The sequence below is a fragment of the Nothoprocta perdicaria genome, unplaced genomic scaffold (genome assembly GCF_003342845.1).
Source record: "Nothoprocta perdicaria isolate Ctin4 unplaced genomic scaffold, notPer1 scaffold_120, whole genome shotgun sequence".
Classification (NCBI taxonomy): domain Eukaryota; kingdom Metazoa; phylum Chordata; class Aves; order Tinamiformes; family Tinamidae; genus Nothoprocta; species Nothoprocta perdicaria.
In genome coordinates this window covers 568441-593683 of record NW_020454317.1, presented here as the reverse complement: position 1 = coordinate 593683, position 25243 = coordinate 568441, and the positions used below count along the sequence as shown (strand labels likewise).

Sequence of the window (25243 nt, the reverse complement as noted above, 5' to 3'; positions counted from 1 at the left end):
GTTCTATGGGCTCATTAAACAAGCCCGATGCCTTCTTTTTATATTTGTCACAAATGCACCAGGTGCCATTTCATTGAATGGTAACGTGCCACAGGACTTGGGGAGAAAGCAGTTTTTCAGGTTGTAGTTAATGCTATTCATCCCAACTTAATCTTTGATGCTAAATAACCTATATTTTGCATTTGTTCTGTGTGTATAAAGCTTGCCTTAATTCCAATCTTTTTGTGGTATAGCCTTCTTGAATAAAAATTAATTTAGTTTTGTCACAAAGTCCTCTGCAAAAAAAAATCCCCAAATCATATGCAAAATCTCGTCTTTCCCCATGCTGATGTTTGATGCAAAAATATATTCACGGTTGTTACCCGGAGCTATCTCTAGTCAGATACATAACCCTCTGAATTTCTGATGTGACAGAACATGAAACTCCCCAGTGCCCGTGATCTAGCAGATGTTTTAGCTGACAGCAGAAATTCAGGAGCTGAGAGAGCAGTCTGGAGAGACTTTGGGCTGGACTGATCACTTGGCATTTTATTACCCACACTTTAGGTTAAAACCTCTGAACTACTTCCTCTGACATCAGGGCCAAGAATCTGTAAAATAATTTTCTAGTTGCCTGCCAAACCAAGCAGAATGAAATACTTCCTTCAGAAGGAAGTTATGTCCTAACAGCACAAGCGTAAGGAAGAACTTTGAATGGAAACCACTATGGTTTCCTTACCATGGGCAGAGAAGCCAAGTGAGTAGAGACGAAAGCTGGTAGACCCATGCAGTGCAGCATCGAGCTGTAGCAGATGTAGTAGCTTATGTGGAGCAACCCTTGACCAGACTCCTTGTGGACTGCTTCTTTCTGTAGAAACTGTGATAATCATGACATCCTGGMAGGCTTGAGCAGCTCTTCAGACCTCCTTTGCAGAGTAGAAAGTGAAGGAAAGTACCAGTGTGATGAAGATCTGCTTCTCAGCAGAGTCTGTTAGACAGTTATTACACTGTGACAGGGAGAGAAGATCCTAGGACAAGGTTGAGAGTCTCCATGTTCTCTGTCCATGCTCATCATATTCACCAGCAGTTTGGGCTCAAAGTCCTGTGCTGTGCTTAAAAAACATCAAATGAATGCTGATGGACTTGAACAGTAGACACTTTGCCCCATGCTAAAGCACTCTTGGGCATCTTGAAGTTGGCCTAAATCTGTGTCTTGAGAATGTGGTTGCATTAACCGATAGGAGTGATGTCTGAGACTTGAGAAAGAGCTTTGGCTGGCGCTAATAGGACTTGCACAGTGGCAGCCCAGGCGTATCCTGAAGTGCTGCTGAAGTACAAATAATGCATCATCATAATTAATCAGTACAGACAACAGTGAGATAATTATTTAAAATCATTGATATCTCTTTCTGTGCTTTTCTTTTAGCTTAGGAATCAGCATTCATGACAGCAAGCTCTCTTATTTTGATTTCCTGAGAGCAATTGAGGATGGCAGAGCCTCTAAATACCAACAGAGACAAAAGCAGGCTGCACCACCTGCAAGCTTTGCAGCTCTCAGCTTGGAAAAGACCCTAATTAAGATGAAAGAAATAGTTGCATCATCTTATGATTTGTTGTACAAGGTAAGTTTCGTGTGGTCATCACATTTTATTGAACCTTTTTCTTCCTGCCTAGCTGGGGACCAGCCTAAAGGCTTAGAAACTTTTCTGCATGCTACCAGAAACCTTGACCTGTGTGGAAATGGCATCGTCTGACTACTGTAGATGCTTTATTTGATTGCATTCTGGTAATTCCATTACCAAAAAAAAAAAAAAAAAAAAAAAAAAAAAAAAAAAAAAAAAAAAGTTATAAAATCAAGCCTAGAAGTGTTGTGACTGCAATAAGAAAAAGAGATAACAAATTATCAGAACCTCTCTCTCTCACACAATTCCCTTTTTCTCCTCCAGTTGCCTGTAAATTGTGTGGTAGGCATGTAAATAATACATCCCTTCCAAAAAGCTCTTCTGAATGTCTACAGCTAAGATTTATAGCACGTAGCTCTGACGTGCAACTACAGTCAGGAGTTATGGTTTCTAAGTGTGAGATGAAAGGATCAGGTAGCTGCTGAGGATGCAGACCTGCGAACAGAGGTGAGCACGTTACGGCAGCTGCGGAAGTTGGCACCTGCCTACCAGCTGGGCCAGTGCAACTATCTGCATTTTTGCTCCTGTCCCCCTCTCATTCTGACACAGAGAGGTAAAATGCTTTAGCTGTCAAGCAGCATATTCTCTGATTTTCCCATTTGTAAAATGAGGACAATAAAAATAACCGCKTTTCTCTGGAGTTTTGAAAACCCTGAATGAGAAATGCTGCATATTAAGTAGTTGTAGACTGTTATGTCTGAGTCTGCAGAAACACAGTGGCCTCTGGGAGTAAATAGTTCTTGATGCCACAGTGAGGATGTTTTCAAGCATAGCAAAGAATGATCAAAAAACCTTGAAGAAAACCTTCCTATCTCAAAAATCTGCGGAGCCAATTCAGCTGCACCTGCAGCAGGAGAGCCAGTGCAAGCCCGTGGCTGCTGAGGTAGCTGCCTGCCTGCAAAACTGGTCTTGCTGCCTCCCATTCCCCAGCAATGTGGTCCTCCCAGGCACCGTGTGCCAGCACTAGGGCTTGGGTTCTTCTTTTCACCAATGAAATTTCCATCTATGGACTCGGTCATGCAGGTAAATATAACACAGGCTTCCAACAAAGATGTCACAAATGGTGTCAATGGTGYGAAAAAAAATATTACTGTGGGAGATGCTGTTCCTTTAAAGAAACTTCTTTTCACCCTGTCTGGAGACTTCTATAATGCTTATAAACTTATTGGGGTCATCTTGCCATTTTTGGCCAGATAGTCTTATTATGAAACAGAATCCTGAAATATTCATTTAGGCACTTAAATTTTTTGCAGTAAAGCAAAAAATCCTTACTGTGTTCTGCATTATTAAAATAAGAAATAGATAAAATCAATAGCATGGGTTAATGTTTGTTAAATTTTAATGGGGGACATGAGGCTTCCTGGAGGACAATATCTATCTTCTCATCCCTGGGTGTCTTGGGAATGGGGGAGTTTTGTCTGCTGGGTGTATGATTTGAAGATGACCTCTGGCATGAACAAAGCATCCATATGGTCTTTTAAAATGGCAGYAGGTGGATAAAATAACTTTGGGGACTAACCTAGTTTCTCCATGGAGGGCCACAGTTTGTCCATCATGTTGAGGAAAAGCAGAACTTCTCTTACTTCCTTATGTGACATATATAAAGTTCTCTTTTGCTTTTGCAAAAAGAAATGCAAAAGAAATTGCAAAAAAAAACCCAGCCATTTTTTGGACAGTAGTTGTTGCTACATATGTGATAAGGAGCACAAGCTTTTAACAAAATATTTTGTTAGAAGGAGGCAGGACTGAAAGTACAGTTCCTAGAGCCCAACTACATTCAAAAAATCCGTCACATTCAATCCACAACCTTTGTACAAATCTTTGAAAGCTTATAACAAATAGCTAAAGAGTTCAGACAGGCCATCTCGCTTAGCGTAATCATTTTCCACCCATTTTCACCATACTTCAGTACAGTGCATACTACACACTCAGTGATTTTTTTCCGTAATTTCTTCAATATATTACTGAAAATCCAAGTATCTTATTAAGAAACTCCTAATAGGATCCTCTTTAATACTCTAAGGATTCCTTTCCAATAACTTTAGGATATTCTAGTATTATTTTACCACTCAGCCTGGTTCATGCACATAAAAATAATACATCTTTAAATCCATTATTTATAACGGTTATAATACTAAAACATAAAATATGTTGTATTATGCCCATATGCTACTTTGCTAGAAAACTAATAGGACTTTAACCTGAAGTTTCGAATGTTGCAATATTCATTTGCATTTATGGGGTCAATGATTTATAGATGCAATATTATAAATAAGTGGCAGAATAAAGCAAGGGGACACAGTAAATTGGTAGCAATGAGATGGAGTGAGAAGGGACATGAACCACAGCTTTCCTAGACCTCAGTGCTTCTTTCACTCAGCTCAATCGCTCTTGCGTGAGCTGCTGAGCTGCTCCCTAACTACGGCTTCTGAAGCACTCTGCAGCTGCAACTGTCATAAACCTCATCTGCTCCCGCCGAGAACCTTTTGGAGATCTCCCATGAGGGACAGGCAGGGTGGCTTGTGCAAGGGAGGGCAAGAGCAGAGCGAGGAAAGCTGCAGGATGAGCTGAAGCTGTTCCAATGGGAGCAAGGGCCTATCATATAGAGTACACAGAGAAAAACAAGCACGCTCAGCCAAGGACAGTTGCYCTTCTTTCAGTAAGAAAAGGCAAATAAATATGTTCTAGGGTGTTTAATGACAAATATTTTAAATAAAAATTATTTAAGGCAGCCCTCGAATATTTGTTTTGTTTCCTCTCTTGACCTATTCTGCAATGTTTGGATATTTTATATGAGCCCTGCTGCTCTTACTGCAGGTTATTGTTTATTTGCATGTTTATGYGTTATTATGAGCACATTATGCATAATACTGAGCACAAAAATGMAGGCTTTTTTGCCTTACATAAGAAAGTACATCTTGTTTTTAAAACAATGAGAAATTTGTTACCAGGTAGGGCTCCAGTAAATATTTTCTGTTTGTCTATAAAAAAACTGCACGTAAAAAGTATACAGGTCTCAAGATTTTCCAAGATTTTTTAGCTGTAAACAGCTAAATGGATACTAAGGAAGAAACCTATTTAAAATGCTCAGCTTTTCTCAAGTAATGTCTTTTTTTTTTTTTTTTTTTTTTTTTTTTGCTTCTCAGGCATTTTCTCTGTTTGATAAAGAAGATACTGGGGTAATTAAAACAGTGGAATTTCGACAGATACTTGACCATTTCTGCTTTAAATTATCAGACAAACAATTTAGGCACCTTCTCAAGAACCTTAAACTTTGTGAGGATTTGACAGTTAACTGGAAGATTTTCCTGAAAAACATCAGCCTTCCCTCAGAGGTAGGAAGAGCTACCAAACTATAAGATACTTCTTTTAAAGATAAGATCTAATGTGTTAAAAGTGACTGTGTTACTAAACATGTAAATTGATTTATCATTCTGTTGTTCCCTCTTGAACTGCATGAAGTCCTAACCTCCTTATAAAGTGTTCTCCGAGGGTAACCCTTGCACTGATGTCAATACAGGTTTGTCTGTGTGGCAAGCTGAAAGCATGATCACAGACACAGCCAAATTCCCCACCTGGACGATGTAGGATTCGCAAATACACCCAGTGAGTTTTGCCCGGTGAATTTTGTTCTCCCATCCGTGAGGTGCTGCCTGAGCAGGGGTGCGTGGAGTGGGAGGCCAACAGGTTCGTGCTGCCAAACAGTTATAGCAGTGCACATGTCACAGGAAGGGGTGTTATATGGAGATGTAAGTACGGGACACCAAAGGATGGAGAAGATGTTGCTTGCAGTCATAGACAGAATATTCACTTCTGCAGGTTGCAGGTTGCAGGAACAGATACTTCAGCTCCTGCTCGCATCCTTTTACAAGTGCAGAAATCCTCAGCACAGGTGTAAATAGCAGGAGCATTTCAAAAGGTGCAAGTTAAAGCAGACTCTCTCCTATTTGAATTTCACAGTCCTTCCCTTTCCTCTAGTTTCTGCTGTCTTAGACTGCCTTGCCCAGCGGTAAGTGGGTCTGAGTGTAAAGGAGTAGAAGTGAGTTTACCTTGTGGTTCATTTCTGAATTTGGCTGAGCATGTGAAAGCCACATACTAGCATTTTACATAGCGGTTCTAAAAAACCTTAGTGGTAGCCTGCATCTTATCCTCCAAGAAGTAACTCGGCYTCCCTTTCAAAATATACGCTTGAAGCACAAATAAAATGAGAAAAATAATAACCATCACCCAATGGAAAACCATATAAAAAGCCTAGCACTTTATTGCTATGGCAATAGCAGAATGTTGTGCAAAACAAATCCGTATAGAACTATATGGTAATTAAATCTTGTGTCATAAAGCAGGAACTGAGAAACCAGTGAGGTCCTTATCTGAGTCTGTTAATAATCCAAGTCAAAAAGTCTGCTCGGCTTTAAATAACTGCAGGGCTTCAGTGATTCACAAGAGGAAAAAGAGAGACTTCAGTTTTCAAATGAAGGAGGACCCATAAAGCGCTTTGAAATGTTTGTAATGTGTTATAACCTTAGGACTGTGCCATGGAGTTTATGCATGTGTCAGTGACCAATAGGCATAGACTCACCAGAGTGTTTATTATAAGTGAAATTTCGTTCAAAATTTTATAATGTTGCTTAAATGTATTTTATTCTCTGTAAATTTAGCATTAATATTTATAGTAGTGCAACTGTTACGTTGTCCTTAGTGGCAGGAGTACATTTAATTATAGTTACTTAAAGAATAGTTGGGAATTTTAAAATATTTATATTTTCAGCTTATTAAAATTAAAGTGCAGTCTTAACAGATATAATAGATTACATGGTTCTCAAGTGTAAAACACTAGAATGCTTTGTATAAGTTAAAAAAATGCCATATTTCCCCTTTATCCTGCTTATATGCTGATACAGTTCCAGTAAATTTCAACTAAGTCATTACAGCACAAAGACCAATTGTATGGAATATAAAATGTCCATATAATTATTTTAAGAATGTACTGGTTTGCTGTAATACTGACCCACTGGCAGGCTTACGTGCTAACTTCAGAACAGGAAACTATTTTTGGTGAGGAAGATTTTGCTGCAATGTCTCTTCATTTTCCAAGTAGGTGCTAAGCCTTCATAACAACTTGAACAAGCTGTGCACTCCCAGGATCAGCCTCTGCAAGAGTGCACATTTTAACTTCAAATCTCTTTAACGGTCCTTCCAGACCCTGAGTGCTTTCCACCTCAACTTATAAGAAAGAAAATAAGGCACCTTCACATCCTTCGAGAGGCACTTGGTCCATGAACGGAGTGGAGCCTGTAGTACTTCTTTTACTGCAACACATTCTTCCTGAACACTTTTCTGTGCTGCGTCAGGGGTAGAGGGGATAAACCTATCATTTAAATCCCMAATTAATCTACATGGGAACATTTTTTTAAAAAACGAAACAATCACGAACCAGGCTCATAGTGCTGTTTTAGCTTCTAGATGCTCTCAAATCTCATGTTTTCCATTTAAGTTCAAACCAAAATTCCCCACACCTTTGCAATTTCATCCCTCCCTGGGTTCGCCCCTATCCCTGGGCTCCTGTGCAGGTTTTGAGAGAAGACTGGTTGTGAAATTATCATCCAAACATGCTACAATTTTGGCCTCTAAAGTATGTAACTAAATTAATGAGGTATGCAACTCATTCAGGCACATTAGGAAAACTTATCATTACACTATACAATTTCATCACTGAAGTATATTAAAAAGTAACAAGTAAAGTATGCAGCTTGATCATTAAAGTATGGAAAATTTACTGAACTAGTAAAGTATGAGCCTGGGATGACTTTTGTCTCAAATGGCACCTCATAAATAAAACCCACAACCACAAAGGCAAACATTCACAAACCCAAAAGGCAAACTGGTTTAAATTGTATTTTAAGCTTAGAAAACAGCTGAATAAGGAGAGATGAAATAATATTGCGGAAATTATTTCTAAATGCTTTATGTGTTGTGCAGATCTTTTGATGGCTCTGACATATTCTAATGAGCTTTACATTCTGATGAATTCTCTGGAAAACACACTGCAGCATTTGTAGGTCTGATCTGAYTTATATGAACAGGGTTCCCACTGAATCACAGCTCTGTAGGGTTATACCATACAAAAATAGAACTAAAGAAATRTAAAGTATTTTAAGCAATATGATTGTAGCTTAGTATTCAGGTAAGAAAGAACTGTAATTGCATTACTGTTAACCAACTGCAAAAGAGCTGAGAAAGGAAACAGTGAAGACCTTGTCTTAGGTGGGACGCTGTTAACCACCAGGGTTACAAGTACCCTCTGAGGGTACTTGTGAAAAATCCAGAGCCTGAAGCTGGGAATCTGCATCATGAACCTTTCTTGGCTGCCAGTCTGATGATTAATGATTAAGAGCGCCTAAGTGGAGCTCTTATATATTAAATTAGGTGTCTAATACAGTCTGGCCTAATGGACACCCCAGTTGGGAATGAGACACCTCCTTCCCCCAAAGAAAATATGCTCAAATGTCTTTTCCTAGCGTGAGCCAATTTACTTGGGGAAGGGAAAAATTAAAGAACGAGTGTTAAAAGTTGTTGGTCAGGGAGTTCTGGCCTTGTCTTGAAAGCAACGTTTGTACATGGAATTAGCAGCACAAATCTAGGGAGTACATGAGGAAAGGAGGGCTTGTGATCGGGCCAAATATTTTCACCTTGAAGCTGTGGCTGCCGAGTGGTTTTTTGAAAGCTTAGTAGATCTTGAACTGCCAAGTCCAGCAGTGGGGAGAAAGAGAGTGGGTCAAGCTGAGGAGATGGCAGAGAGATCAAGCAGGCCATGGCTCGTGCCCCTTGAAGGGCAGGAATGGAGCTGATAAGMTGATTTCATCCAAAATGATGACATTTGGAGATCACTTGGATTTCCAGGATTTTTTTTTTTTCCAGAAAAGATTGTAGAACAATATCAACCCAGGAATTCCCTTTTGCTTTTGTTTCTACCCCAAATTTTCTATTTTTGTTTGCATTTAGCTTTCTGTTCTGCGTTTTCCTGCAGTCTGTCTCTTTCAGCAGAGTAGCTTCTTGACCAGCTGAGTGAATCTTATTTTCAGCCAGTTCTACCTKCTCTGTCCGCATGCAAAGCTGCAGTGGTGTGTGTTTGTGCTTGCTGCCGTTCTTGCCACGGAGAGGAAGCTGCCGCTCTGGAAAGAGCGGCAGCTTCCTCTCCGTGGCAAGAACGGCAGCAAGCACAAACAGATGCCCTGCATGATTCCCCCAACACAGCAAGCACTTATCTCTTCTTGAAGCCTGTCACAGCGAAAACTCACCTCCCAGGGCTGAGCTCCAGGACTGTGTTCTGCTGCTTGCTGGTGAAAAGTGATGAGGGGCTCTCTCGATCTCCATTGGGCACGTTGCTGGTGCAGAGCCTACGTGGTGAAGCCATCCCTCTCACTTCATGTTGTTCCTTCTCCATGGTGATGCTAGTTTGAGTTTCCCCTCTTTGCCCCTGCTCTTTCCCACACATCGTTTCTCCCCATCATTACAGTGTGTTGTCCCTCCTTGTGCCAGGAGAACTGTTTTGGAATCCTCTCCCGTGACAGGACCTGCTGGAGCTGTGCCTTCGTTTCCTCCTTTCTTCCGAGTGGTCAAAAAAACAGTCCCATGAAAGTACCTGGAGGAAACAATAGTTTCCTATTCCACAGCCAGAACTGGGCAGAAAAAAAACATTTCTTAAAGCAAAATCCTTGACAAGCTATTTCAACTCTCCTGAAATGCATCTTTTGGAATTTAAATTCCACCAAAAAAAAAAAAAAAAAAAAAAGGGCAGACAGCAAAATTTTAAAATAGCAAGTTGTTCCTTGGGATGGAGGTGCCTTTCTAGGTTGCTCTATATTTATCAGGAGAGGAAGGAAAGGAGAAAGTAGAGATTATGGTTTTGAGACCAGGACATAAAATATATTGCATACGGGCCAGCCGCTCTGCTGCTGTCCAGACTCGCTGGACACTGCAGTGGGGCGTAGGGAGTAGTCACTGTGGCACCATGGTAGGTCCAGTTCTGCGCTGGGGAGCTCGCTCTGTCCCCCTTTGGTGGCTCTGGGTACCTGGCCTGGATGTTGCACCTAGAGAAGCTAGGTTGAACCGAGCTTGCTCCTTCTTCTTGGGAATATTTAGCTGCGTTCTCACCATACGGCCCTAGTCAAGTTGCAGGCAGATCTTGCCCAGTGTTGTTTGCCTACTTCTTTGTGGGTTTTTTTTTGTTTGATCGAAGGCATGGAGCACTCCTTGTTTTACTCTTACCTTCTATCTGAAGAGAAGTGTTTCATAGGTCTACCTATCCCTGTTGGTGGATAATTTGACCTTGGCTCTGAATCTGCTTTTTGCAAACAGCTGGTCCAAAGGAACGTGGTACGWTATAGAATGACCCTCAGTGGAGTCTTCATCTTTTATTTATAATTGTGTGGAATGTCGCGAGCCCTTGTTGCACACATCTATCAAATCCTTGGCAGGCATAAATCAGCACACAGGTTAATGGAGCCAGACTGATCATTGCCAGATGAGGATACAGCTCTCCTTGTGACCCAGTGATAAAACATGAGCTTCTCTGTAACACTGCAACCTTTAATTCGGAACCTGAAAGTGAGAACTGGCCAGCTGCTGGATTGCCAGTTGTGTGAACAGCAGCCCAAGGTGCGTTCCTGATCCAGTCCACGCTTGGGCAACTAGCTCTGCTGCTTCCACGTGTTTGTAGGGAAGAAACTTTTACGGAAAATAACTGGAAGATGCCTGTCATTAGGGATGGGTCCATGGGCTAAGCACACAAACCTCTAAACCTGTATCAGCTGTCAACAGGATGATTGCTTCTGGCAAAGGTCATCCTTGTGTGCAAAGAGGAAGATGCGCCCTTTTCAATAGGTGGACTTCTCCTGTAAGCAGCTTCCCAAGACCTTTGCTTCCTGATCTTCACCAGACAGGGAGGGAGGTTGCATTTGTGGTAGGGCAGAGAACAAAACCAGACAAAGTGGGATTTATCGTGATGCACTGATGTACTTTACAGTTAAAATAAAATAAAAAAAGCCTTCCGCTATCAGGAAGGAGCTGCAGGAATGGAGCTTCACTGAGCAGGTGTGGGTGGTAGAGTCTTCTTTTATTACTAATCAGCACCACTGTGCCATTTATAGCAAAGGACACAAGGCTGTGCTTTCTAAASAACAGAAAACCAGCCCTGTCTTGAGCAGCAAGCGATCTCCTTCGCGTGGCTCATGAGAAAAGCCTAACAAAATGCTCACAATCATGGTGAAACCAGAGGTGAAAGTGAATTTGCATRGTCTTCCCAAGGCACTCCCCAGTCCTGTGGATTTGCATGGTCCTCCCAAGATGCTCCCCAGCTCCGTAGGAGCAGTGGGAAGGCAGGGAAGAGCCACAGGGTGTTAGAGGCCTCCTGCTTGCTCAGGTGCTCCCTAGGATCCCGAGGCTGAGCAGGACACTCAAGTGTCGAGGCCACCACGGACCCCGGCACAGGCAGCGGTGGCTGGTGGTGCGTGGCAGATAGCGTGGACCACAGGAGCAGTCTACAGAGGCCTGGCCTCTATATGCAGAAACAACGTAAATAAAAGAGCTGATGGGATGAGTGAAGAAAATTGCAGTGAATATCAGCAAATCAGGTAAAAGAGAAATAACCCCTTTTATTCACTTATTTCTGAGTAAAGCTTTCCTATGAATGATTTGGAAGCACTTCTTGGACCTAAAGTGCAAGGCTCAGAGGTAGGTTAATTCGTGTTACTCCTTGCACTCAGGAGGYTAGACCAAGACAGCAAAGCTAAGAAATGCACCCACAGTGTGTATAATGTTAGCATCAGAGATGGCACTGAAATATCTGGATCCCCAGGACATAGTGGGAAATCTTAGGTTCCAGTTCTGTTAATTTGGCTATAGGTAATTATTTGTGTTTTAAATAATACAACTATAAACATACACTGAATGCACAGTAGACATGCAATGCAATAACTGAATAGAAAAGATTCTCCAGTTTTCAGTCTATGCTTGAAAGCAGAACAAGTGATCATTTTTTCATATTGACTTTCTARCAATTTTAAGATCAAAGTGGAGGAGGTCTTATGAAATAAACAAAAAGCTCCTGAAATGAAATAAATTGGGGAAGCTTGCGCTTTCAARGCATGTTTCTTTAAAAGATTGCAGGCAATAATAATTTCCCTAAGCCTCTGGCTTTATTAGAATAATTAAAAACAGAGATGTAGGGCTTTTTAGTTTCTCAGACTGTCAGAAACACGGAAAGTGTGCCCCGCGCTGCACCGTGCCTGGCAATCTTCATTTCCTGACAACAGCATGGACTCGATTCCATGTCTACTTGCATAATTCCACCTCTCATATTTCTCCTCTTAATAATACAGCTGTAATACCTACCCTGCTGATATGTTTTATGTAAAGCATGGTTAATATTGAGAAGTCTTATTTGCATCTGAAGAGAGCGGAGTCTTTCTGATTAGGAGACAGGTTTCGTGTTGTTCTGTAAGAAACATATTTTCTTGTCCATTCTGTCCAGTAATCATGTGAGAAGTGACAAGGAAACGGGAGCGCAGGGCCAAAAGCCATCTGTTTCTCTTTTGGTATTTCATATTGCATGGAGCAGGAAGGTGGCAAAGCCTATATGCTTAAACGTAGAGGTATAAAATATAATAGCAACATTTAACCTCCTGCAAAGAAATACCTTTGAAGCAAAAACATTTTTTTCTGTTAAGCAGGTCCTGTTACCACAGCTAAAACCGGCTGCCACTTGTGTTTATGAAAACACTGCTTTCAAGATGTTCAATGTACTTAGTTTAGGCAGTGCGCTGTGTGGAAAGTTGGCTTCCACTTCTGAAAACAAGTTGTTTCATAATTCTGATATGTTTTGTTTTTATTATTATTCCATATTGTGCCATTGAGACTAATTTTATAAGTAAAACTTGGTTCCACTTTAAAAAATGAAAATTGCTGCTGCTTCTGGAGGTAGAAAATGAACATTGACTAGACTTCACAGAYTTTACTTTTATGAAATGTAGCTTTCTGCAAGCACTGGGGGATTTGGGTGTTCTCAGGATGTCCATACAAAAACCAAGTACTGATTTACTCTGCAAATCGTTTATTCAAGGCAGACGTGTTTTGTAGTTTTACTTCTGCTTGCAGGGTGAACTTGGACTGATTTTACTTGTGGTGTGAATTTTCCCCCTGCAGGATGTGTGATAGGGAATTTAGTCAGGAATGCAGATGAGGCACATAGGGACATGGTTTAGCAGGTATGGTGTTGAAGGGTATACAGTTGGGCTCGATAATCTCGAAGGCCATTTCCAACCCGAATGATTCTATGATTCTATTATTCTGTGAATGGGTTTTAATGGTGGATTTTCGAAGCAGTTCACTGCTGTTGTGATGCAGTGTTGATGTGTTGATGTGGGTGATGCAGTGTTGATGTGTGCATCTTGCTCTAACACTAGCACACTTACCTAGCCACTGCCACCTGGTACGTATGTACATTTGCAGCCTTCAAGAAAAGTATATAGAAAATATACTACAGAAAATACATCTGGAACTTAGTCATGAAGGGGAAATAACTGCCTTCTTCATTTGAGGACTGATRACCCTTTCAAAGCAGTAAGATTTTCACTGCATGCTGAAGATTTGTCAGATGAGAAGAACACCTTTGGGATATTTGGGCCAGTTAGCACTCAGTTCTGTTTTTTCTGTGTTGAGAAACAGCTCTTTGTAAGCTCACCCCATTTTTTAGACCTTTGTAGAACTGTAGGTCACTCTTGGAAGTCTGTGCTTTTGTTGGCCTGTCACCAGTTGGATCTCGTTTATAGAGCTCTCTCTCTCTTTTTTTTTTTTTTCCTTCCCTTTAGCTACTTTTATATGGCCCCTTTTCTCTTTTGTGGTCTAAGCCAGAATTCCTGGAAGGAGGTTTGACTGCCTGCGGGATCTCCGAGGCCGCCTCCTCCRAGGCCTTTTCCCTCGCCGACTGGCYGCCTGCCACCYCGGCACTGGTAATTTATTTGGTGGATCCATTAGTGATTCCGTGTGTATGTTCTGTCTAGACCGAGGAAGGGCAAAAAGTCACCCTCCCTAAATCTTCGCGGGAGCTGTCGGAGAGAGGCATCCTCTCCCAGATACGCGACGCAGCGGCAGCCGCTCGCTTTAAAACCATTGCAAAAGCATTCAAGGATATTGACTCTTCCGAAGATAACACGGTGTCTAAAGAGGAGTTCTGGGATATTTGCAAACGGCATTTGCTGCTGCTGACTGAAGAACAGGTAAGAAAGCTATTTTATTTGGTGGTGTTAAGTGTACTGCCGGGTAAATTGTGTGTGGCTGTAGGAATGTGTTTGCATAGTGTTGAATGTAGGCAAGCAGTTTAACAGTTGGGATGAAATGAAGATGTTTTAAGACTATCACTGCAGGAACATTTGTTGTTACGTTTGTGGGAGATGAGCTTTTTTGTTGTCTCTGAGTACAGTTGGGAACTATGATAACCATAGGCTTTCTGAAACAAAGTCACGGAGATACTATTGCTAATAGCTAAGTGTGAATTAAAGCTCTCTTCCACTAGCCCCATAGCTGGGTACTTAGTATTTTTTTTCAGTTTTAAGCCCATTTGCTTTTAGTTGATGGRGAGGAAAGCACACTCAGCATGGAATTAAAAGCACTTCCATGGGGATCTGATGCAAATCCCTTTTTCTTAGCAGCTCTTTTGGCCTCTTCCCTTGGACAAAGAAAGGGRCAAGTGTTTGACATTTCCTGGCCACCTCTCAGTGACGTGCCTGCATCCAGATTCCCCTGGATCAGCCKCAGCAGAGCTTCTGTACTCTTGAGTTTATCTTGAGGGACTTGTCATGACATACATCTGGCAGTAYAAACTATCTGACATGCCCAGTGCTAATGTCAGGGGAGCCTGAGGGCTGGTCTTTCATAGGAGCCTGTTTCTGCTGAGCTTAGGATGAAAGAAACCTTTTTTGTTAAAGTCTTTGTTAACGCTGTCTCAGTGTGATTTTTCCTAGTCCGAAGAATAATAAACCAGAAGGGACCTTGGCTAGGAGATTTCAGTTTTTGCCCAACAGCGCTCTAACCTTCGTGTTCAGCACAGTATCAGTGTCACTTGGCAGTGGCAGTGTCACTTGGCAGCAGACTGAAAGACACGGAGCCCCCAGACCCACTTGCATGGCTGCAGCACAGAAAACTATTGCAGTGCTTTGCTCACTGCAGATCCATTGCTTGGCTCTCTACTGCCCACCTAGCAACTTGGACTATATGTCGCAGGCAAGAGTGGGGCCTGCTTACAGAAATGTGATTGCACAATCTGCTGTATTATCAGGCAGCACAATGCAGTCGAGAAGATGCAGATTAAAGCATTGAAAAAAAATCAGAGTGTTTTCCATGTCTCCCTTGAAAATCACAAAAAAAAGAACAAATGGCCTCTGTGCTGTAGCCCTAACCATCCTGCTTTTGGTGAGACACCAGATACAAGTGCCATATCTGAGCCTAGAGCATCAACACCAAGTTAAAACTTAGGTGAAAAATTGGTTATACTCATTCCTCCCCCTTGAAAAAGACTGAGTCAGGGAGTCCAGACTGAGCTCACAGCTGAGCTCTGGCCTAGGAGAATCCACAGACTCCACACAGAGTTAGGACAAATCTCTTAGGTTTTCTTTTATTTCTTTGGAAGTCCTCCAGACTAGATTGTGTCTACATTATGCCCCAAAGAAGGGAAGTAGGAGCTATTTTACACTTAAAGGACCTCAGAGAAGTGAAGGAAAAAACAAAAAAACAGTAGAAACTGTCATCCATGATAGCAACTAGATGCCGGCCTGAGGAATCTCATTTATATAAGCAGCAGCCTCTGTGTGAGTGCGACTCAAGCGCCGTATCTCCAGAGATATTTTGATTTTGACAGGCCTCTCAAAGATACGCCGACGTAGATGTACATGAAGATGCCCCAGGAGAGCCTTCCAGCCTGGGCACGGGCTTTGCCACCGCTAATCCCAAACCCTGCTGTTGGGGCTGTTGTCACCGCACACAGCAGATGCCTCCTCTTATCCTTTCCTGAGTGATACTCAGTTATTAGCAAGGCTCAGTGGGAGTCTCTGCAGAGTTGTGCATGAAGAGTTTATCCCCGATAATATTTGATATCCCTGATATCCCTGACGTTAGGCTCACAATCCTGGGACCTTTTCCAGAAGCTGAGGTGTTTATTAATATCCTGCCCACCAAAATCCCCCTTTCCATTACTGGCACTTTCTTCCTCCCTGCTTGAACTACTGCTACTACTACCGCTATTTGCAGCCCCCCAACTGGCTACATTTCCTTGGGTGCTGGAAGAGTCACTCACTGCAGCTAACCCAGCTCATCGGGGGTATTGTTCCATTTAATTGAAGTCTGCAGAGCACTTTGAGTTCCTCGTGTGAAGRGTGAAGTATAATCACGAGTGTAAAATGGGATTGTTTATAATTCATAATGTGGCAGCAGCCAGGCCAACGGGGGACAAGTTAAAAGGAAACTCAGAATGTATCCTTTGCCCTTTGAAGTTTGACTGCAACTTGGCACAGGCATTAAAGAGGTGACTAGTTTCCTTTAGGGTTTAAGTCTCCGCTGAAAAAGATGAAATCAAAAGCAATCTGAAGTTCCCAATTAGATTTATATTAAAAATCAATAATGAAGGCCCTAAAAAGGCATACTGATGACTCCTGAAGCGCTCACAGAATCAGCGCAGCTCATTTAAGGGCAGACTGTGATAATCCTGGCTTTGATTATTGGCCTGTATCATGAGTAGTCCCATTTAATTCAGTGTGGCTACTTAAGGAATAAAGTGCTATTCCGGGGAAGATCAGCACACTCCATCCTTAGAATTCCATAGGTGACCATGAAGGGACGGGACCTGCGCCGCGCTGTGCCCCCTGCCCTTGCAAGGTGCTTCAAGCAACAGAAATAAGGCTATCAGAAACCCTCCTAGGTCTTCCACGGGCAGTCTGTACTGCAGAGGTAGAGTTCCTGACAATATTTTGTCACTATATATGTATGATTCTATAGGCTGTAAAGATTTCCTGCTGTGTTCTTTTGCGCGGATTCATTTTTGCCCTCAGGGTGAAATAAATTGGTGAGGCAAATACAATAASTGAGGAATCTGAATGTTCCTCATTGAGGAATGTTCCTGTTGAGATGGCTGTAGAACTGAGGTGCACCTGATAGCATGAGAAATTTGCCACAATGAGACTTAGACAGGATTTCGGTGCGCCATGTATTTGATTTACACATCATATTAAAACATTCCTCTTCCAGACTGCAGCTCAGTTACTACATCTAAGCACAAYGTTTAGTCATTTAAATAGCTTACTAAGGGCCCAATTCAATTAAAAATGTTTGCAGAAATCCCTTTCTCATTGCTTTCATTGCCTTATGTAGGTTTCTGCAGAGAATAAGACATTTTTTTAATAAGATGGACCCTAGGATTCCTTTTAATAAGATGGACTCTAGGATTCCTCTATTCCTAGGGCCATCTTCTCCCTTTCTTTTCGATATGTTTTGTCCTATGTTTAGTGCATACAGGGATTCTAGTTTCTCATTTTTTAAACTATCATTTACAAAAGTCATATTTTGCTTCTCCATTAGTTTGAAAATCTTTGGAACACAGTAGATGTCAATGCTCATGGGCGGTTGAAGTACCAAGACTTTTTGAAGAAGTTCAGCCCAGACCTTGGAGCGATGCCATCGAGCGCTTCCAGCACAAGCAGTTCTGCGTCTTGTACSAGGCCCGTTACCGGTACCGTGCTGGAGTTACAGGTATCATCTCAGCCTGAACGTCCCAAGACGTCACCTTCTCTGGGAGAGCAAGGAAAAGTAAGTGACAGACACTTTAGGAGTTTTCTGGATTTTCATTTCTGTGCATAGGCTGAAAAGAATGCCTGTGAACTCAGCGAAAGCATTTCTGTTAATTGTCCATGAGATCAGGCAAAAAAATATCTCAAGCAAACACCTGTTAATAAGGGCAGTAATTTGCAAAACTGTATTACAATGACAAAAATGAGGCCAAATGCTGCAACTCCACTTTAGTCAAAGGATTTATTTAAGTTTATACCAGTAACATTCTCTATTACTTTACTCATACCAGAGTGGTATTGCAAATAACAYTTACAATAAACCTATTTAAGCAGTCATTTTTTATGAGAAAAAAATAAACAGATGAAGTTTCCAAGGCTGAATAACTGCAAAAGAAGCCCAACAAATGTAAACCTGTGGTCATCTGCCAAAGCTGGGCAAGCTGGGTAGTTGCTGTTTTCCACATGGTCTTTGCTGGCCTGTCCAAGAACGTTCTCATGGTCTTGCTCTGCCTTCTGGTGGGTGACACATTGCAGCTGTTATTGGCTCATAGTCTAACTGGCAACAATCTGTGAGAGACAAGAGAAGTGGTCTAGGAAGGCTGTAGCTTTTCTTCAGCTTTGCCTCTGTATCTATAGTTCATGTCAAGGAATCACACAGGTTGCCTGAACGTCCATCTTCCAGGAGTAGTAGRATTCACAGAAAGGTGAGGAAATCGTGACAGGCATAAAAATGAAATCTCCTCCTTGTGGTTGCCCTATGTATTCCATGTTCTTTGGCTATCTCCAAGCTTACAACAGAAAATACAAGATTTAGAATAATTCAGTGCTCTGAACACTCTTGGATTTTTCTTCCTACTCCTKCATGAGATGTTTAGCTATTGAAAAAGAAATAATGGATTGAACAATTTAAAGAAACAGAGAGCTTGTCAGGAGGGCAGGTCTAAACAGCCCACTGGTAGCTAAATTATTGCATTACCTGTAGGTTCTTTCTTAAAAAGCCAAGCAGTTAGTTACACACATCCTTCATGCTCTGACCTAATCCYTGTGGAAGGCAATAGAAAATTCCTCATTGCTCTCAGTGTCTGCTAGATTGGACACCACAACCCAGCTCTCCTAAAATTCATGGCTGTTGGAAAGCCTGTGGCCAGCCTGAATGGGATGCTGAGTGACCAGGTGCCCTGGCAGCACTGCATGGGAAGGTGTGCAGGGCCTCAGTGAAGTCCCTAAGGAAGCATTGGGAAATACTATAAACTTCAATATGGAAGGCTAGAATTAGACATTTGTCATTTGGTGTTTTTTTCAACATAACCAATAAAGCCTGGGAAGAAAAATTAGTATTATCTCCTTCTTTTAGACACCAGCATCCAGCCGTCCTCAGACAACTGCAACATGTTCTGGACCTGTCCTTAACTGTGAACCAATAGAAAATAAGATAAGAAAGAAAATCAAGCATTCCTGGAGAAGAATACTGAAAGAGTGCAAAGAGAAGGATGTCCACAAGAAAGGAGAAATCCCAGTGTCAGACTTCCTAGGTTTGTTACCATCTGAAACACATTTTATTCATTCTAAGATGTATTTCATTTTCTTTCTGGTGTCTCAGCCATAGGAACATCTGGTCCCTAGCAAGTGGCATCCACTGCATGACTGCTCCATCCTGCTATAGCAGAACTGGAATAAAAGCAGCCTTAGATGCCACACATTTAGACTCAGAATTAGCTATTCCCTAGGAAAGGAGAATGTGGCTTTGTCAGTTGGTATTCATGGCATAGATACAGGATGACTGATCAACTTCCTAACATATGAGTCCTCTGTAGACTCGGGAGATGTGAATACATATACATTTACCAGGCTGTTCCCTTATGTGCTTGCATGTGCTTTATGGTGAAATCCTGGCTGCACTGATATTGGTGGCTAAGGGCCTGCTAATTTCAAAGGACCCTGGATTTTGCCCTTGCAAGAGCTGAGCTATGCTGCCCTTCTGCTCCTCTCTCTGCCATTGGGACGGCTTTCCCAATGCCTTCATAAAGGACATTTGCCCATGTAATAAGACAGTATGCACCTGAATGATCSATTGTAAAGACTCAGGTATAAGAACATGTTATCAACTTACGAGAACTTTTACTGCAGTTAATACAAAAAGTACCTCTTGTGCATTTAAAATAGCGTGTTATCAATCAGCTAAGACCTTGTTCGATGTGAATTGCCATGCCTGTAATCATGAACATATGCAAGTAGCTCTGCATAGCTGAAGACGTGCATAATGTGTTCGTGCTGCAGGCACTGAGGGCCTGCCACTATACCCTCAGTAAAACTTGCCAATTAAATGCAATGGTTGGCTATTTTTAAGAGTGACAAAATGGATTTTTTTTTGCATTTCTTTTACTCCAGATATAGCAGAGAAGTTTGAGTTAGATTTAAGTGAAGACGAAATCAAACAAATAACCACAAAATATGATTTGAGGAATAATGGAAAATTTGCATATTGTAACCTCCTTCAGAGCTGCATCTTGTTTTTAAAGCCAAAGGAAACCACCCTGCTACAAAGGATGATTATACAGAAACCACAAATACCGGTATATACGAAGCTTTTAAAAATTAAGGGTTTGTTTGTTTATTTCCARTTTTCCTGCAGTGACAGAATATTTCATGACTTGAGTCTACTGTCACCTCGTACAGGGACTTTCCAACATTCTTCTATTTAATCTTATCTCCTATTCAATAATAATATTCATTTAGTGTCCCCTTCATCTACAGCATTTAACTCCTTGTGATCATGCTCTGCCTATCAAGGGTATATGATATATTYGCTAAAACTTGGATAATAGTTAGAAAACACAAGAGCTGAAGTTCTACCAGACTTTTAGCTAAGTCAACTAGCAATAAAAATTGCAGTGGAAATCTCCTGGGACAGCTGCAGCTGCAGGTACTGCCAGGGGCAGGTATTGCCTCAGCTCCACACTGGGCACATAAGAAAAGCTCAGAGGAAACTCTCCCTTGCCCTGTTGTCAATGGTCTCTAAAAAATATCTAATAGCCGTGACTAGTCAGCAGACACTTGCAGCATCCTTGCCACACACCCCCTCTCCACAAGCTGCAAGGAAGAGGCAAAAGAGTCCAGCTGCACGTGAACTCATTCCCTCTGCCCTTGGGACAAGTGTAGGGCAGGAAAGATCAGAAGAGGTGTCRAAATGTGGGTCTCCTGGCCCAGAAAAGAAGAGCTTGGTAGCTGTGCCCACCCAAGATATGAAGTAGAAACAGTGCCAGATTCCAAATCTGCTCATTCAGCAAACCTGCTGCATTTTTAGGCTGTTTCTGACTGTGCCTAATTAGCTTAGATATGGTTAGTAGCAGCATTTTATGGAGAAATTACATTATGGAACTGTTTTCAGCTGTGGAACAGATTGCTACCAAGGTAGGAAGAGAGTATCATTAGGAATTATCAAGTATTCACTGCCAGTAGGGAGAGTAAGGTAAAACTATTAAGTTTTGCATCAAAGAACTTCATTATCTTGCATAAGACTTCTTTTATACACAAACGTGTTGCTGTAAAATTCCATCCTGGCATGCTGGGATGCATAAAGCAGTAATTTTTAAGTCCCTGTGCTGTAGTCTCAAATAATTTTTGTTTTATTTATTCTATTCAGAAAACATAGTGAAGAGCTCAATCCAAGTTCTGAGCATAGAATGTAATATTCAAAGTGAAATTTCCTCATAGATTGCTCAGCCAAATAAGCATATAGACTTGCATCAAAAGGAATAATAAAAACAAATAAAACCTTTTTTTTTTTTTTTTTTTTTTTTTTTTTTTTTTTTTTTTTTGTGGTGGCAGGCACAACTCTTTCTCAAAAGCATGAGAGAATCAGTATTCTGGGTGGCAGGTAGCAGATGTGTAAAAGCAACTGTGCATTTCCTCCACACCGAGACATCTGTAGAGATGCCAGCAGCTTGARCAACTGGCACAAATGGGATGCTGTTGACTTAATCATATTACTATAATAACACCAGGGGAGTATGGAGGGAGATGGAGATGGAGCTCGAGACAGAGAGGGCAGTACAAGAGGCTGAGACCTTGCAGGATGATGAAGGCTTGCAGACTTTTGCCAAAGTCCCTTGCCCATAACCCACGTCTTAGGGCATGGTACAAGTGGAACAAATTTTGCTGTAATTAATAGCTTCACACTTYGTGTGTTCAAGGTTCAACAATGTAATGACTTCAGTAAGGCTAACACAATAGAGACACTTCCCAATGAACTTAGCTCTATGTTCCAGCTATCAAACTGTGGGAATGTTCAAAAATTAATCACAAGGTATTTTATGTGCTAGGAAAAACATATAGTGGTGTTTTGCTTTTCTTAAATACTCTGCTGCTCTAACAGTTGGCTTATGCATTCAGTCACTTTATAGCAAGAAAATCACTCTAAGAAATGAACACCTCAGAGAACTGTGAATGACTGAAAGAGCAAGTTCAAACAAGGACAAGTGTAATACGTGTGAAAACACTGAGATCCTAGAAGTAACTTTGCCCTCAGAATCAGTTTCAAATAAAAAAAGTTAGGATTTTGACAGGGTTTAAGTAAGTGTATCATCTGCACTTCCCAAGAATTTTAAAATAAGTTAAAATAAATCTTGTGTAAACAGTATCTTGTAATAATTTGTAAACGAGTATACAGTGGCCTATCACAGGTTTGGTTGCTATTTCCTGCTGGCATCTTTCATTCTGCATTATTTTCATGCCCATTTGTGTTCCTGATGTTGGTAAATGCCAGTCTTTCTCACCCAACTTTGCCAGCTGAGTCCTGGACCACAAACCACAACGTTCTTCAGTGCGATGCTGAGAATTCAACCCCAGATCCTGCACTGCTGGAGACCAATGAGGCGAACTTTTAAGTCCTATGATGAAAGTCGGACGGGATTGTTAAATATTCCAGATTTTAGACAAGTAAGTTTCATTTATCAATGAACAGCTGGACAATTACAGTAGTGTAATCSAACCTTCCTAACTGAAAGCTTTGTGCAAATTGGTCCTGGCCTGGAGTATATAAAGTCACCCCGGCTTCTGCCTGTGATTTTAGCTCTGGTAATTACTCAGAGTAGTCTCTGTCCACATACCTCCCTGAGCACTGGTGTCTTGGTGGGGACCCGCAGCAGCATCTTAGATGATAGAAATGAGAAATCTGTCTCTATGAAGAGTTGAAATAAGCACTTTACATCAACACAAGGGAAGGGAATAGGTTGTTTACTGCATTGAATGAATCCCCCATGTCTTTCTGATAGATCGCAACTCATCAAGCAGCAAAAACCCTCCTGTAATGCTTGAACTGGGAACTGTTTGTTCATCTGGAACCAAGAGGACCCTCAGCCTTACTGATTTCAAAGTCTTTGACATTGCTTTAGCTAGGAATAATCATCTCAGGCTGTTGCAATTTAAAATCTTTCCAATTCAATTGCAAGAAAAAAAAATCACATAGGGCCTTAAATGCATGTAATGCTGCATCTGTTGGGACAACACTTGGTATCACGGCTGCTTTGAAGAACCATCAGCGAGTGGACAGGATACTCCGTCCCAGAGGGCAAATCATTCAGAACCACTCTAAGACCTGTGACCTCTAAGGCCTCTTTACTWCTTTAGATTTAGTGGGAACACAATGTGCTCTGGCCCCACCACATAGCTGAAGTCTCTATACCTCCTCACCCGTTTATGAAGGCTGAGGAGCAAGATGTATCCGGGCACTTATACTGACTTCATGCTGGAGGCTCTGTGTCCATCACTGCACCTTTCTGCCYGCTTAGGTACTGCCTCAGCAGGCCCCATTCAGGGGGCAGGAGGGAAGATCAGACCTGTTGCATTTCCTTCTAAATGCTATGCTTCTCTAGCACATATAATGATTACTATTTCTAGTTAAAGCAGTGTCGATGACTTGGAAATCAAGTCTCCTAAACATGTTTTAAGCAACACACACATACAAGAAAAACAGCCAACAAAATAACCTCCACGTGGATCTAGATCCAGAAGCAATCAGTGGCTACCACAAAGTTTTTTATTTGCTATTGAACAAGACAGCAAATGATTTGCAGAGGATATGAATCCCTTTATTTCCCAATTAACTTAATGTACTGAAGCATGAAAGTTAACGTGGTGCAACCTTCCGTAGCACTACTATTGTGGCTATTTTTTCTACAAGGGAACCCCAAGGCAGCTTCAGATGCTCAGTTATGAGAGAAAGGTGGAAACTAATCTGAGTGTGATAGAAAATCAATGACAATTTGCACAGCACTCGAAGACACATTGGCAGAGGTCGATGGTAGCTTTGGGGACCAAAGTTCCCAAGTGCACATAAACCCAGCCACATGTAATCCTCAGAAATTAGCACAGTATTTGCCTTTTGTGGCAGAGCATTGGTGGCTGGACATTTAAATCTGTTATGTGCTGCAAAATGCACTGGGTGGTATTTTTGAAAGAGGCAGGTATCTAACTTGGCTTTTGGCATCTGCTGAGCCAGATGCTCCATGTTCAAGTTGAGTGCTCATGGGTGAGTTGAGAACGAGTGCTTGTGGGCTGAGTCTCAGGAGCATTAAAGGCCCACAGTGCCTATGGACATTACTACTGTGCCTACATTTATTTGAGGAACTGGATTATTCCCTCTGTTACTCTGGATGCAAAGACTGTAGATCATTCAAGGTGGGTAGAAAAGAAGATTTTTCTGCCTCTTGGTCCCATCTGCTTGTAGTAATGAAAGCCTTTCAAATATGTACTTCTGTAAATCAGCTTCGAGGCACAAGGGTGCTACCCATTTCCAAAATGCCTTCTTTACCCAAGTGACATTTAGCTGGTGGGCAAAAGCCTTGTGTATGCGGACTTGGGGAATGCATCCCATGGAGACAATATCAGCACTGGAAAACTAAGAGATAAAAGGGAAGGTTTGATTTGCAGACACTCTGAGTAACCTAAGACTTAGTAGAGCTGAATCACCAAGCTATTTTTAAAGAAATTTTAGTGACATAAACTGTTTTTTTTCCCCCTTTGCTAATCCAGAGCACTGGAATCAATTGTATTGTTTTTGTCTTTTGCAGGTTCTTCGTGAGTACAGCATTAACCTAACTGAAGAAGAGTTGTTTAACATCTTGGAATATTATGATAAAACCCTGTCTTCAAAAATATCCTATAATGAATTTCTCCGGGCATTTTTGCAGTAGGATTTGGTCAAATGCAGGAAGCTATAGATAAAGTAGATAAAAAGAGTGACTGATTTATATTTTCAAATTTCAAACTAATAAATGAATTGAGTATGACATTTTTTGTATCTATTCATTAGATACCTCAAAATACTTAACAATTCTGACAGAGTGGTCTTATGTTGTGGATTAAATCTACATAGTGAGGGAATTAATTCTGCATAATCCATTTATCAAAAAAGAAAAAGACAACAATTAGCAGTGTCAAAATAATGCTTCCTAAGACATATCCAAAAGCAATGCATTTAAGAAAGCTCTTTTTAAAATGCATTTTATTAATGGCACACCCTAACTTCAGTAAAAAGGTTTACAAGGCATACTATTCAATTTCCTCAATTATAATTTTCTGAATATATTACTTTTAAATTATTATCCTTCCTTATTCAAAAAAATCATCCCCAATCCATCTTTTTCCTCTGCTTGATCATGCAGTGCCATATTTGTATTGCCAATGACATTACATGTTAACATCAATGACTTTTGAAATTCGAGCAGATGCCAAATGTGCACAGACACG

At 41.3% G+C, this 25243-nt stretch overlaps 1 protein-coding gene across 1 annotated transcript in view; it reads left to right on the top strand.

Annotated features, from left to right (window-relative positions):
* The window catches only part of EFCAB6 (EF-hand calcium binding domain 6), a 100727-nt gene extending 75781 nt beyond the window's left edge, over positions 1–24946 (top strand). The window contains exons 21-28 of the mRNA XM_026054269.1: positions 1406–1601; positions 4808–4996; positions 13721–13936; positions 17286–17513; positions 18849–19026; positions 19883–20067; positions 22283–22432; positions 24565–24946. Of these exons, the coding sequence (XP_025910054.1) occupies positions 1406–1601; positions 4808–4996; positions 13721–13936; positions 17286–17513; positions 18849–19026; positions 19883–20067; positions 22283–22432; positions 24565–24687 (1465 nt within the window). The 3' untranslated portion in view covers positions 24688–24946. The remainder of the gene's footprint in view (positions 1–1405; positions 1602–4807; positions 4997–13720; positions 13937–17285; positions 17514–18848; positions 19027–19882; positions 20068–22282; positions 22433–24564) is intronic.
* The last annotated feature ends 297 nt before the right edge of the window (positions 24947–25243 follow it).